The 15,577-nt window shown below is 28.1% G+C and overlaps 1 protein-coding gene across 1 annotated transcript; it reads left to right on the top strand.

Moving 5' to 3' along the window:
* The first annotated feature begins 13,390 nt into the window (after positions 1 to 13,390).
* On the top strand, positions 13,391 to 15,366 carry LOC111282012 (cytochrome P450 81Q32-like). Its single transcript, XM_022869883.2, has 2 exons — positions 13,391 to 14,346; positions 14,518 to 15,366. Exons 1-2 carry the CDS (start codon positions 13,462 to 13,464, stop codon positions 15,136 to 15,138), a joined length of 1,506 nt encoding a protein of 501 aa, XP_022725618.2. The 5' UTR covers positions 13,391 to 13,461; the 3' UTR covers positions 15,139 to 15,366.
* The last annotated feature ends 211 nt before the right edge of the window (positions 15,367 to 15,577 follow it).

The raw sequence follows: 15,577 nt of genomic DNA on the forward strand, positions 1-15,577 counted from the left end.
TTTTTTTCCTAGCTTTCTTTAGCATTTTTTGAGTGTAGCATCTTTCACTTCGGGTGATGCCCCCTACACCTATTATGTTCGCAACATCAAACTTAGAAGCACTTTTCTTTTGCTCTTGAACTACCATATTACGTCATATTTTTAAGGTACAACTTTATCATCCTTATGCGAGAATGAAGCTGAGACTTTAAAAGTTACTGGCTTAGGAATGAGTTTGTCTATATCTGACTTTGGCTTATTCCCATAGTGAATTTTCATCGACTTTAGAAATAGTTTTACTGGCTTGTTGATCATATATACCTCAGCACTCTTTAAGACCTCTCTTTTTTCATAAAGTTCCATTTGATACAAATTCATGAGCTTCATACCTCTTGACGAAACTATTCATAAATTTTGATAGAGTGACTAATTACCCCACTATGATATTTACAACTAGTGCCTGCTACATATGCTTCATAATAACCATACAGACTTACTGGCTGTATCATGTCAACTTTTCATAAAATATCAAATAACAGACTGAGAGGTGTCTTAATATCTGTCATTTTTCGTTTCAAATAATGCTCATGTGACTTACTTAGAGCATTCATATTATGATTAGGCAAAGGATTGCCATTGATATTTGGTGCAGTTACCCCTCTTGTATCGAAGTGAATCATTATATTCTTGATCAACCATTGCACTTTATGTTTCAATGTAGAGTAATTTTTAATGGAATGACCAACAATCCCCGTAGTGATAGTCACAATAAGTTGTGGGATCATACCATTTAGGGTAAGGTGGCTTGAGTGGCTTTAATTTTCTATGAGCTTTAATTTTCTATGAGTAATCAGATGACTGTTGTAAAGCTCACCATATAACTCTGTATAGGTCATGGGAATTGGATCGAACACAGACTTTTCATGAGTAGTTCGTTGCTCTCATAAACCACCCATTGGGCTAGCTAAATTAGTTTGAGGTCTTGGGGTAGGTTGAGTGTTAGAACTATATATGATATTTTAAGGTCTAAAAGAAGGTTGATATGTTTGGAGGTAAAATAACTGTAGGATTGGTTGGTATGGGTAAAGAGAAACATTATTCATAGCAGGATAATAAAGAGGATATCCTTATGGTTGGTAGGGTCGATAACCCCTGAATTTTTACCTATCAAAGCTCATAACTTGAGCTTTAGTCTCTTTTTTCTTTAGGGCTCTTTTACTTGATGCCTCTCATTCTTTTAACTTGCCATTCTTGTTGGCAATAATTTCTCCTGAAATCACCATATCGATGAAATTCTTGATTGCATTCCCTATCATCTTTTCATAATAGAGAGATTTTAGAGTGCTGATGAATAACACTATAGTTTCTTTTAGTTAGAGGAGGTTACACTTGAGAAGCTACATTCTTTCACCTCTGGACGTATTTCTTAAAAGACTCATTTACTTTTTTTTTCATGTTCTGTAAAGATAAATGATCAAAAGCCAAATCTATAATATATCGATATTGACTAATAAAGTCATAGGACATATCGCTCTAAGAATATATGTGAGTTCTGTCCAACTGGATATACCATTTAACAGCAGAGCCCGTAAGGTTATCTTGAAAAATATGCATTAATAGTTTTTCATTATAAGCATGGGCTACCATCTTCTGACAGTACATGGTAATATGAGTCTTTGGGCACTTCATACCATTATATTTCTCAAATTCTAGTACTTTGAACTTTGGAAGAATGACTACATCCGGGACTATGTAAAACTCAATAGCATCGACAGAACCATAAAACCTAATTTTTTTCACAACCTGTAACTTTGTTCAAGCATACTAATGTTCAAATCTTCTTGAGATTCCACTACTTTTACCTTTTTTTTCTTTTTTTTCTTTCAAGTCATCCAGATTAGGAACTTAGATGGATTCTACTACCTTTTCAGTAAAGACAGGATTCATATAGCTATGGTAATACCTTGAGTTTAAAGTTGATAGCATTTCAAGGTATACAGGATATGTGAACTGCTGTGGTGTTATATCTTATATGGACCAAGCTTATTGTAAACCAAAATCGAGAGGATATAGAAGATCAACCACTTCTTGTGATGGATGGCCTTGTAGGCTTGTATTCTCTTCTATCTATTTTCTCTTATTTAACTTGTTGAGAGCATCCAAAATCTTACTCAACTCATTTTCAAGCTTTTCCTATGCTTTTTCTATTTTTTCAAGTCGATAAGAATTTTCTTGCTTCATTTGTCTAGCTCTGACTCTTGTGTTATATCGATGGGCAGGGTTCTTACTGGATGGAGCTATCATTGAACCTTGAATGTCATATCTTAGAATTAGAAAGTTTATACGACTATCTCATATTTACTTTGTTAAATGTACTAAATGAGAATGCAATAAATGAAAATGCATGCATGAAAAGAATATTTACCTTAAGACAGTGTTCAACCAAAAGATTTCATTTATTTTGAAGAACTTTCGTTTACATAGAATTTATCATCCTAGAGTTATAACCATAAAATCATTTGATTTGCTCATACTGGTCTCTTGTTTCCTCGATGAAATTCAACAGGCGTTGTCTATGTTTCCCTACTCAGGCCACCACTTGTTTTAATGCTTCTGCCTCTTCGACCATTTCTCTTGTCTTACATGCTTCTTTGTAAATTTGGGTTGTTAAGTGCTCAATATACTTCTATCTTCCTAAGTTTTCTTTTTTATCACACCATACTTGGTATGATAACTCTCTGTGCTGTCTAACCAATACAGCAATATAATCTTCTTGTTCATTTAACATTTGTCTTAACCTATTTAGGTAGCTGTTCAACATGTTATTCTCTGTCTGTACCTAGGTACTTTTTTCTTCTAATTCAGCATATTCTTACTTCAATTGCTCATTTTCATCGATCAGCTCAATGATTGTTATCTCTTTAGCTTTTACCTTCACACACAACCTCTTATATTCATGGTGTAGCTTCGTTAGGTTTTTGACAGTTGTATCACATTCTCTAGCAATTTTGTAAACTTTGACTTCATATTTTTTAGCCCTATCTTTCCATTGATCTCTTTCTTCTCAAAGTTTTTGAATATTTTACCTTAGTCTATTTTTTTCGATCTTGAACTCTTTTGTCGTAAACTCCAATTCTGATGGTGTCTCTTTAAACTTTTTTTTTGTTGACGATTAAAAGCTTTCATAAATGAATATCACTTCTTATCCTCATCTTGCTTTCCAAACTAAGTACCCATGAGTGACCTTATCAGTGAATGGTCCAAGACTCACCATATAGGGGTTTTTCATGCTTTAATCACCTCATTCATTCTTTGAAATGCTTTTGGCTCACTGTAAGAAAAATCTGACTGATGAAGCTCATGCGTCATGGGAATGAATTATTTTACCCCAAACTACCTTCTTACTAGAAGTGATGTATAACTTGTTGCTCTCCATAAACCCAGAAGTGGGACCACAGTATTATCTCTACACTAATATAGCATAAGTTCATAATTCATCTATGAGATCAACCATCTTACTTCGGTACTTGTTAGCTTTTGTAAGAAAGCTATCCATTCTTTTTTAGACTTTTGTTTTGGCCACTCACTTTCATAAAATTCCTTGATTGAACCTCGATTACAGACATAAAGCTTCGAGAAAGCACTTTTTTTACACTCGAAGTGGCTTTTCATTTATAAGTACAATAATTGTATGCAACCTATAAAACGCCTTCCATTCTTGTAACAGTAACTCAAGGATTTGATAGTCTCTACTAATATTATCGTTGAAGAGTTGTAGCCATTGTCACACTTTTGAAAAAGTCAATCACTGCTATTTCAATATAACCCAAGACCTTCGAAAAATCACCATTTCATATATGGCTAAGGCAAACACGTCTAAGCCCCATTATTCGTCGGCATGTTGTATTAGAAAATCATAAAAGAACTTTCAAGGTAGACAAACCTGCTTTTGTTTTTTCTTTGCATGAGAATCCACAATCTCTTTGTTTATCCCTATAAGATGGGTCAGATTCTTATAAAATCATGCTTTATGTTTTTTTACATATATCTTGTTTAGAGCCTGGAGGTGCAGACCTAACAAAGTTAAATATTTTTCAATGGTTAGTGTCATATCAACTTCATTGAAGATGAAATATTTATATAAAAAACTCCTAGAATTATACTACAGCTCTAATTAGTTAATTCTCAACATTCACTACAATGAGGTGTACTATATGTCCATGCTTCTGGCAAAACTCCTCTTGTCTTGATGGACTCATCTTCTTCCATATATCAAGAAAATCCTCTAAATTATTTTGTTTGAAGAGGTTGGATGTTTCTTGAAACAAGGTGGAAGCATAGTCGATTGGTAAACAATCTTTTTTCTTTAGTTGAATCCTTTCTAACTGGACCTTTACTTCATTGAGTGACTCACAAAGAACTAATACAGACAAAGAGCAAACTAGTTGTCTTGTGGGGTCCATGAAGAACTTTTGTTGGAGACCATCTTTCAAGCAAATGTTCTTTATGCAACTTTATGATATAAGCATGAATCAATGCAGAAATGAATAAGAGAAAACGTTAGTATACCAAATAAGGAGAAATAAATAAATAACTAAATAAATTAAAACATTACACAGAATAAGAGGAATGAATCCTATGCTTTTGGTTAATTTTAAAAGAAATAAGATCGTTCTATCTATAGGTTAGGCACTTCTAAGGTTCACTATATGTGGTTCAAGGTTAAAGCCTAAAGGTTCCCAAATTGCTCCTTACATTATTGTCCATTATAGACTAGTAAGGCACCTCAATCCTCACTCATTACAGGCTGCAAGCAAAAAAAGTTTAATTTGAGTGGGAGTATTTCGCTAGCCACTGCGAAGGTATTAAAACCTCACGAAAGCATAGCTACTTTACTCCTTCCTAGAAGGACGGAGTTCGGGTATAGAACTTATGTCATGCACATGCATATGAATGACATAATTATCAAACAAATAAATAAAATGAATGCATAAAAAATCTTTACAAAAAATTCAATTTTATTAGGCTTTTGGATAACACAAATTTATTTACTGGCTTAACTCTCGACACCTCCCCAACGGAGTCGCCAAGTTGTCATAACGTTTAGATCCGTAAACCTATCGCTAGACATTGACTTGAGGAGTCGCCACCAGCTTTTTTTGTTTAAGTGCGATTGGCCACCTAACTGAATCTATCCCTTTTAGAGAGGGATCTTAAGTTCGACTTAGGTATCTCTAAAAGGTTAATTCAATGTTTGTGAAACCAGAACTAGGTTCGAGAGTACGATTACGTGTGAGAAAGGTTATAGCACCCTCATAATGCCCATCGAAAGATGATACTAGCTCAATTTCGTATTATCCAATAAGCCTTAAAAATTTATCAAGTAATTAATTATTGAAAATTATTCTTAATTGACTCCAATACTTTTGATAGAAAAATTAAAAAAATTCACTCACCTCAAGAATATATAAGAAAACTATTGTTTCTCTTGCAAAGGCTCCGTCGTCGGATTATTTAACATTTAAAAATTATCCAAAGAAAGAAAAAGGAAAAAAAATAATGATTTGACTTTTGATATAAAAGTTTTTTGTTGTTTTATAAGGAAAAAAAAAACTCATTACTTTTATATAAGAAAAATTGATACTTTCAACTTTTCCTTAAAAATGATTTTTTTTTTATAATTTTTACTTTTAAGGAAAATTGATGCTTTCAACTTTTCCTTAAAATATTTTTTTCTAAAATTTTAATTTCAAAAAAAATTAATACTTTCAACTTTTCCTAAAAAATATTTTTTAAAAAATTTTTTGTTGTCAAGAAAAATTGATATTTTTAACTGTTCTTCAAAAATATTTTTTAAAAAAAACTTTATTTTCAAGAAAAATTGATACTTTCAACTTTCTCCAAAAATATTTTTAAAAAAAATTTTTTATTTTTAAAGAAAATCATTGACAAAAAATTAAAAAAAATTAAGGAATATCAAATAATTCTAATTTAATCAATAAGAAAAAAAATAATAATAAATAAATAAATAAACCTTGACATGGCTCGACTCAGCTGTTGAAATGGCTCGGCTTAAGGCATAAAAGCAGCTAAAAGGAACGGCTCAAGCAGTTCGGCTCAGCTCGCCTCAGCTCGACTAAAAGTTTGGCTGGAACGCGGATCGACCAAAAGCAAGGTTGTGTCCAGGGCAAGTTGGATCGAATAAAAATGCGAGGATCCTAGGGTCTCTTAATGCCAAAAATGACGTCGTTTTATAATAGTATAAAAGGCTAAATTTTATCTTTTTTCATCGATTTCTCCTTTCTATTCTCTCTCTTCTCCTTCTTTCCTCTCCCTTTTCTCTCTAGGATTCAAGAACACCGGTTGAATCCTTCGTTGGATTCTGGGATTTTCATCAGAATCTGGGTAGGGTCACCAAAATCTTGCCGGAAGTTCATCGATTTCTAAAAAATGGTTGCTGAAAATTGGAAGCTTCGTCGGAACTTTGAATTTTGTTAGAAAGTCATTGGAAAATTGCTCAAAATCTGGAAATTTTTCAAAAATTTCAAAAAAAAAAAAAGGCCAAAAATTTCAAAAAAATTTCCTAAAAATTTTAGAATTGCCTCTACTTTTCTAAACACTATTTTTGCTTTTGTTTTCTCCCTGTTTCCATTTTTTTCTTCTGCTTCTGGTTAATAGGTATTTATAGGGACCAATTCACAGAGTTTCTGATTAATCCGAATTTCTTCTTTGATTAGCTTTTTGGATTATCAAATTAATCATTGAATTTATCCTATACTGGTTTAATCCAACTATAATTCTCTACTGGCCTTATTCACAACAGAATCCATTCTCATTTTTATTATTTTTAATTATTTTAATTATTATCTCCTAAACAATAATTAACCTGAAAAAGAAAAGAAAGAAGAAGAAAAACAAATCCATAAATCAATAAATTACATAAAAAAATAATTAAGCCCAAATCTTTGGGTTTGACTGGCCCTATTGGACCAGGCCCAATTGATTCAAGCTTGGACCAAATTGGTTTCTACATCTTGATTTTTAACACTTATAAGATTTACCAAATTAATTTTTATACTTGTTTTAAACTTTATATTTAATACAAAGTTATGTTACTGTAAAATCTGAAATAAAATAGTTTTAAATTTTAAGTACAAGTATTAAATTTTAAAGAATTATTTTAAAAATTTATTGAAAAAAGGTTTCAATTAGAATGAGTCAATTCTCATTCATAGGATTTTATAATAAATTTAAAAGGTAAAAAAATTTGCTTTTTATTTTTACTATTTAAGTTTTGCTTCCAACAATAATAATAATATTATAAAAATTAAATTATAAAAACTTAATTTTAAATAAATAAACATGATTTTACTTTTATATAAAACAATTATATTATAATTAGTATTGTATTTTAGTCATTCGCTTTTATTTATAAATTAAAAAAAAAAAGAAAAGCATAACAAAATCAACAATTGAAAATAAGCTTATACAATCTTTTCTAAATAAATAAATAAAAAACAATGTCTAAACAATTAAATCAATATTTTTTACCTTAATTGTCAGAATATTTTAGAAAAATCATTATTGTACTAAACCGATCTTCTTTCTCTACTCCAATATTCGTGAATTGTCAAAGAATTTCTATAAGATCCATGCATACACTTTGAAACAAATAAAATATTTAAAGTTTTTATAAAAATTTTTTTAAAAAAAAAGCATTGATTTTTATTTTTTTAATATGTGGATGAACAAATTACAAAAATATAATAAAAATTTTGTGCATCTCACAAGTTAAAAAACCATTTCTTTGCAAGCATAAAGGTTAAAAAATAGAGAAATAGAAGTAACATTGAGAATATCGTTAAAGAATAAATTATCTTCTAATGTATGTAATATTTTGTCTTTTTGAATTTAAAAATTATCAAATAATAAAATATTATTATGAAATCTCTAAAAGTAAAAAATTTATTTTAATTAAAATTTCAAAATTAAAATGACGTATTTAAATTACTAAGAAATCCATTTTATAGTATCACTACATTTGAGATTTTTAGATTTAAAAAGATATATATTTATATTATTAGAAAACCTATTTTAAAAGATAATATATCACTATATTTGAAAGTTTTAAATGGAAAAAGATATATATATATATATATATATGTATAGATTATTTAGAAATGCATTTTTTAAAAAAAATATATATTTAAATTAGATTTTGTTGTTAACAACTTAAAAATAATTGAATTGGTCTTCTACTTAACTTTGAAAGTTTTAGATAATTATGTAATTTTAAATATATATTTTTTTATAAATAACTTAAAATTAGGAAATATCTTACAAGTTATTATAAAGAGAAATTTTAAAAATTTTTCTATGTGTTGAAAAAACAAACTATCCACCTAAACATTCACATAAGTAAATTTTATCATATTTCTATTTATGTTATAATATAATATTATATATGATAATTAAGGAGTTAATTATGACACTTGCAAATGATACAGAAAGATAACAACAAAAATTTAATTGTAATATATTAAATATAAATTTATTTTATTTTTTATATCTTAATATATTTGTAATATTTTGTATGCAAATTAATATTTTTATTATTTTTATATTAAAATAATTATAAATATGTGTAATAAAATATTAATGAAAAGCAAAATTATTTCAAATAAATACAAAAATAATTATAACTCTATTCACACATTCTAATATTTTAGCATCAATTACTTAATAAATAAATCAACTTAATTAACACTCGAGATATCAATTGATAAGGTATGGGATGAGTAGAGCATTCCCTATACCCATTCTTAGTTTTTTATCTTATAATTATCTTTTTACTCATATCTAACGGGTATTTTAAATTCATTCACATCTTTTATCTCTGTGGATATTTAATGGGTATTACTAATCCTTGTATCCATGACTTTTTAATAAAAAATAAAAAATAAGTTTTATTTTTAAAAATTTTTTATCTTGCATATTTAAGTAATTTTTTTTATAAATATATATTTTTTAAATACAAATATATTAGATATAATACATCTAAAATAAAATTATATTACTAAATAAAAATTAATTTATTAAATATATAAAAATATATAGAATATGGGTACGAAACTATATTACTTATTATCTTTCCCATATTCTATAAAAAAATATAAAATCATACTCATTCTCATTTTTATTATCAAAATTTAATATCCATTTTTATCTTAATTAAAATAAAAATTAAATTCTTTGTTAAATTTGAATAAAATTAACATTCCTAATTAACATAAAAAATAGGAGGGATGAATACTACTATCCTTTTGAAAAAGAGTGACTTGATGTAAAAGGTGGTGGCAACTTATTCTTGTTTATTTGATATTAAAATCATGCAATTATTTGTGTTGAAAAGTGATAGCCCAAACCGGTTAGGCCAAGTTCGAGGGCATTTGGTGAAGCTTGAGCCTTTATTTTTCTTTATATTTTCTTTACATGCTAGGCCCACAAGAATAACTCACTTGGACTGAATTATAATTTACGTTTGATCCGCCCTGTCTTAAAGTTATTAGATTATATTACATAAATAATTTATTTTATATAATTTTTATTGTAAAATATATTTTAAAACTTTAATATAAAAAATTTTCATGTATTATAATAAATATAATATAAATGAATGGATCAATTTAAATTAAATTGATACTCAAGCTTCTATTTTTAAAGTATCAATATCATTTCTAATTGTGAACAAGTTAAAAAAAAATTTTCTTTATTTTTGTATCTATTAATTTCAATATGTTTATAATTATTATTCATATGTATGCGATTGGATTATTAATTATGGATCCCATAAACATAAATCAAAATAACAAAAAACATTGAAAACAAATCAAAATGATATTTGGTGTGAACCATATAATTTGATGTAGGTTGGACATGGCAAAAAATCTCGTCTTCCCCTCCATACAGTTTGGTTTGAACCATGCATAAATAATATATGTAGCAAATGATAGAGGCATCTAGGGGTCCCTCGTCCAAAAGCCCAAGCCATCACATTCACGTATGCGCTGACGCCATTGATCAGATCACTAGCCTAGTAGTTGAGAAAAAGACGTACAACCAATCCTGAATTGGACAATGTCAAACTTCCAAATTAGTTTTCCCGCAAGAAGAATAACCCATCTTTTATTTTTTTCATAAAAAATAAAAAGAATTACTATTGGATTCAAGTTTTTTAAAAAAATGTATATTTATAATATATATTTTTGATAGATTTAATAATTTTATTAATAAAAATATATTCAAAATAATTTTGAAGTATCCAAAATTTTCTTATTTTTTTATTTGTCAATATTCGACATATTTAAAAACATTCTGTCAATCCATTGCATCCGCCAGAAAGGAACATCTTATAATTTTCATATCAAAACAAAGTCAAGGGTCAGTGGAAAAGGACCATTGAACGGATTAAGAAGTCTTGTCAAATAGGTCCTCCTAAAATATTGACAAGATAAATTGATGATCAAATTGAAACAATTGATTTAGCTTTCTTAAAATAATTATTTATATTTGATATATTATTAATATATAAAATTTATATATTATTAATAAATTAAATAATATTTATTTATTAATAAAAATTTAACAAAAAAATAAGTTTTTTTGTATTTATCTTTAAGGGTTAATAAAATTTTTTATTTGATCATTAATAAAGTGATATCATTTTATTTACTATCAATATATAAAATTTATATATTAATAATTATTAAATATAGACTCTATTTATTATGAAGGTGATCAAACATGATAGCTTGTTTCATTTTCTTTTGATGATTGTCATTAAAATTTTGTTTCTAAATAAATTTCTTTTTTAAAACATTTCGATTTAATTAATTATTTTTGTAGATAAAGTTTTCTTTTATAACAAAGTTTAAAAACAATCAATTTTAAAAACTATTAGAAAGTTATTTTGCAATTGTTTAATTTTACTTTTGGTAATTAAAAAAAAAAATTGATTGGTTATATTTAGATCTACTAATGGGTAGGGTCGAGTTGAGTTTGGCCCAGATTTAGCATGATATTTCAACATTTTAAGTAAATTCAAGGTCGATCTTATTTTTCGAACTTGAGTTTGGATCTAATTTAATTTTGTTAAATATAATTTAAAATTTGATTATTGTTTTATACAAAGAATAAATAGGTTTTATCCATTTATAAGTAATAAAGAAAATGAATCTTGTCCATTATAAAAAATAAAACAAATAGGTCTTATCTTATTATGATAAAAATATTTTTTTTAATTTTTGAGCTTGATCAAGCCAAATCTGAGCCTTAAATGGTGAAACACAATTTCAACCTCATTTTTTAATCTGACTTCATTTATTTATTTAGGTCTATTTAACAGACTTAATATTTATATTTAAGTCCTTCAAAATTTCGAAACGAGCTTTCAAATTTGGACAAACTGTCTAGCTTATAATTAGGTCTAGTTATACTTATTTGTCACCCTATCACCCTAAGTTATTCTTAGAAATAATTTCTTTTGTTACCATTATATTGTACATGAAAAATGTATTTAATACATGAGATTATGATGAAATAAGATAAAATGATATTATAAATAGGATTAAATTAAATAGTATTATCTTATCTTATATTTGATATGTGTAAAAATTAGAATAAGATAATTTATTTATTAGTCAAAATTATTTTTTTTCAAAATTAATATAATTTAAATTATTAATATAATTTTTAAAAATATAACAAGACATATAAGTTTAATTTTATAGATTAAAATAATCATTTTCACTTTGAGAGGATGAAAGTATCTTATACCAAGAGAATGATAAATATTCTTTGTAATCATTTTTTTTTAAATACAAATTAAATATAATTTAAAATAATTATTATTTTATTCTATCCATCATGTTATACACTAAATATGAATAAAAAATATTTTATAATATAGATATAAAGATAATATTTATTATTTTAATAATAAAATAACAATTAAATTAGATAATCAAAATGAATTCAACTTTTTCCTTTATAATTTAATAAGCCAATCCAACCCATAAACTAAGTTTGGTTTAAGATATTTTGTATCATGCAACAGCAAAATTCAGAATAACAAAACAAAGAGAAACTAAATTTGTAATAATAAGTTGAAAAGTCTTATAATCTATTACTGGCAACTTACGTGCAAAAGCCCAACCTTGTTAGAGGTACACGATAGCTATGAATTTGTAAGCGGCCATGTAAGCTATGGATGTCAGCAATCGTCTCTAAAAAATGTCAAACTCCATTTTTTTTTCCTTAAATATCTCATACGACGGTGTCACAGGATATCAATCAACGTCTCCATCTCCATTCAGACAACATAAAATATGATATTGTAACATAAAATTAATTTTCATTAAATTAAAAATAATAATAAAAAAATTAATTATTTTAATAATAAAATAAAATGTGTAATTAAAATTAATGATATAATATATGTTTAAATATAAATAGAGTGACGACGATAAAATAAAATGTAACAAAAAATTGATTATTAAAAATATTAAATTAAATTTAATATATAATAAATTTATAGTATATATTTGAAAAATTATTAAATAATTATAAATTATTAAATTTATTTATATATATCAAATTAAAATTTTTATATAATAAAATTTATTGTATATTTGATTTTTTTAAAGTTAATAAATAATTAAAAATTACTAACAAATGTTAGCTTTATATAATTTATTTTTTAAATAATTTACTTTAGTACGCAAGTGATAAAAATATTAAAAGCTTTTTCTAAACATTAATCAAAGAAAAATAAATAAATAATAAAAGAAAAAATTAAAAATAATATAAATAAAGATTGGACGCAAAATAAAATACGTGAACTCTCCCATACTCTTTATTAGGTTTCTTGAATTCAAGGCTTTTAAAATTGAATTGAAAAATGTTGAATTGAGTTATATGTAAGGGTATTTAAGGGTTTTTGTCTTCAATCGCAGATAACAAATTTTCACTGATCTCTTTAGCTCCAATGACGATTGAGGGTTGTGGTGCAGTTGAAAGATTCCAATCGTGCATCCAAACATGCTTCTATGGTGCAAAATTATGCTTTATTGCACCGCGCTGGTGCTAAAAGCGAAACCAAATTAATGGGCCCAAGTCTCCCAGATGACAATATCTCCTACGCAGGAAGTCTCTAAGATGACGATATCTCCTACGCAAGTAAACAAAAAGACAGTTGATCTGAGTGGGAAATTAAAATAAGCTATGAAAGCAACATGATGGTGATGATTATTAAAAGTAGTCAAACTTGGAAATTTCGCCCATTGAAAGATGGGTGGGTCCAAATTTTTTAGCAATACTCATATTACGCCCCTGTATAAAAGCAAACACATTTTAATTCTATACACCACGAAAAAAACCAAATCGAATCAAACAAACACACAGCTACCAGAAGCAAATCAAACAATGGAAGAAGCAACAATTCTTTACTCATTTCTTTCTTTTATCTTTCTCATCGTTTGTTTAAACTTGTTCTTTCAATCAAGAAAACAACCCAAAAACCTCCCTCCAAGCCCACCATCACTACCCATAATTGGCCACCTTCACCTCCTAAAACCCCCCATCCATCGTTTGTACCATAGCCTTTCACAAAAATATGGTCCAATCTTCTCCCTTCGCCTCGGTTCTCGGCTTCTTGTTGTAGTATCATCTTCAACCGCAGCCGAGGAATGCTTCAGCAAGAACGATATAGTTTTTGCCAATCGCCCCAAGTTTATCATAGGGAAACACTTAGGCTACAACTATACCACAGTTTCAACATCGTCTTATGGTGATCATTGGCGCAACTTACGTAGAATTGGTGCCATTGAAATCTTCTCATCAAGTCGTCTAAACGCCTCCGTGACTGTTCGAAAAGACGAAATCAGGCGCTTGTTATTAAAACTGTCGTGTGATTCGCGTCAAGAGTTTGCGAAAGTGGAGCTGAAATCTATGCTTAATGACATGACCTTTAATAACATAATGAGGATGGTGGCAGGGAAGCGGTACTATGGAGATGAAGTGACGAATGAAGAAGAAGCAAGAGAATTTAGGGAACTTATGGCAGAGGCATTCAAGAATGGTGGAACAGCAAATCAAGAAGATTACTTTTCTATATCGAACTGGTTTGGTGAAGGGTATGAAAAGAAGGTGAAGAAGCTTGGAAAAAGGATGGACAGGTTCTTGCAAACTTTGATTGACAATCACCGAAGTAAGAGGCAGGAAAATAATAGTATGATTGATCACCTTCTTTTCTTGCAAGAATCTGAGCCTCGTTACTATACTGACGAAATTATCAAAGGGTTCATATTGGTAATTAGTTGAATCTTTTTCTTTTTTTCTTTTTACTTTTCAATATTTTATTGTTGAAAGATTTTCGGTTTTAAATTTTGAGCTTAACTTAATTGGTTCATGCACTTATTTTTAGAAGATGACATTCAAATCTGAAATGTCCTAAACTAACAAATTAACATTGTTCTGTAGGTGATAATACTTGCAGGAACTGATACATCAGCAGTGACAATAGAGTGGGCAATGTCCAATTTGCTAAATCACCCAGAAGTATTGAAGAAGGCTAGAGCTGAACTAGACAATCAAATTGGTCAAGAGAACCTGATTGATGAGCAAGATGTTTCCAAGCTACATTACCTTCAAAGTATTATGTTGGAGACACTTCGATTATACCCTGCAGCTCCTCTTCTGCTTCCACACATGCCATCTAGTGATTGTACCTTAGGTGGATACAACGTGCCACGTGGTGCCATCGTATTGGTGAATGCTTGGGCCATTCATAGGGATCCAAACCTATGGGATGATCCAACAAGTTTTAAGCCAGAGAGATTTGAAAATGGTGGGAAATTGGGAGAATATTCTCACAAGCTAATGCCATTTGGGTTAGGAAGGAGAGCATGTCCAGGAGCAAGCCTGGCTCAGCGAATGGTGGGATTAACTTTAGGATCTCTGATTCAGTGCTTTGAGTGGGAAAGGATTGATGACAAGGAAATTGACATGACTGAAGGAAAGGGAATCACCATGCCTAAAGTTCAGCCATTAGTTGCTATGTGCAAAGCTCGTCCCATCGTGAATAAGGTTTTTTATGAATAAATTTGATTAATATCATAAGTTGGGTGATTATAGTAGAAAAATAGGCTTTGATTACCTATCTAGTAAAAATTTTATTGTAGTAGGACACAGTTAGTGTGTTCTATTTTTTTTTCTTTTTTTTTTAATGATTGGATTAGTCCATATAAAAAAAGTAGGTCGAATTATGTAATAAATATCTGTATTTTAGTTAAATGATAAAATTAATCTTTTTATCTTAATGTGTTTAAATTGGATCTTTATACTTTCTTTAATTATCAAATTTAGTTAAATTATTAACTGTTCAAACTTTTTCAATTAAAATTGATGATATAACATTTTGACTTTTCTAACGTGACATTTTTATTTATATGATAGTTGACTTTATTGACGTTTAAGGTCAACATAATCAAAGATAACAACATGACAAAATTTTTTAATGCATCATCATCTTTTCACTTCA

The sequence above is a fragment of the Durio zibethinus genome, chromosome 5, assembly GCF_047325235.1.
Source record: "Durio zibethinus cultivar Kanyao isolate XHJ-2024 chromosome 5, ASM4732523v1, whole genome shotgun sequence".
NCBI classification, from domain to species: domain Eukaryota; kingdom Viridiplantae; phylum Streptophyta; class Magnoliopsida; order Malvales; family Malvaceae; genus Durio; species Durio zibethinus.

Coding starts and splice junctions, on each gene's coding strand:
- LOC111282012 (XM_022869883.2), top strand. CDS start 13,462: ATGGAAGAAGCAACAATTCTTTACTCATTTCTTTCTTTTATCTTTCTC. Junction 14,347..14,517: donor TTATCAAAGGGTTCATATTG/GTAATTAGTTGA, acceptor ATTGTTCTGTAG/GTGATAATACTTGCAGGAAC.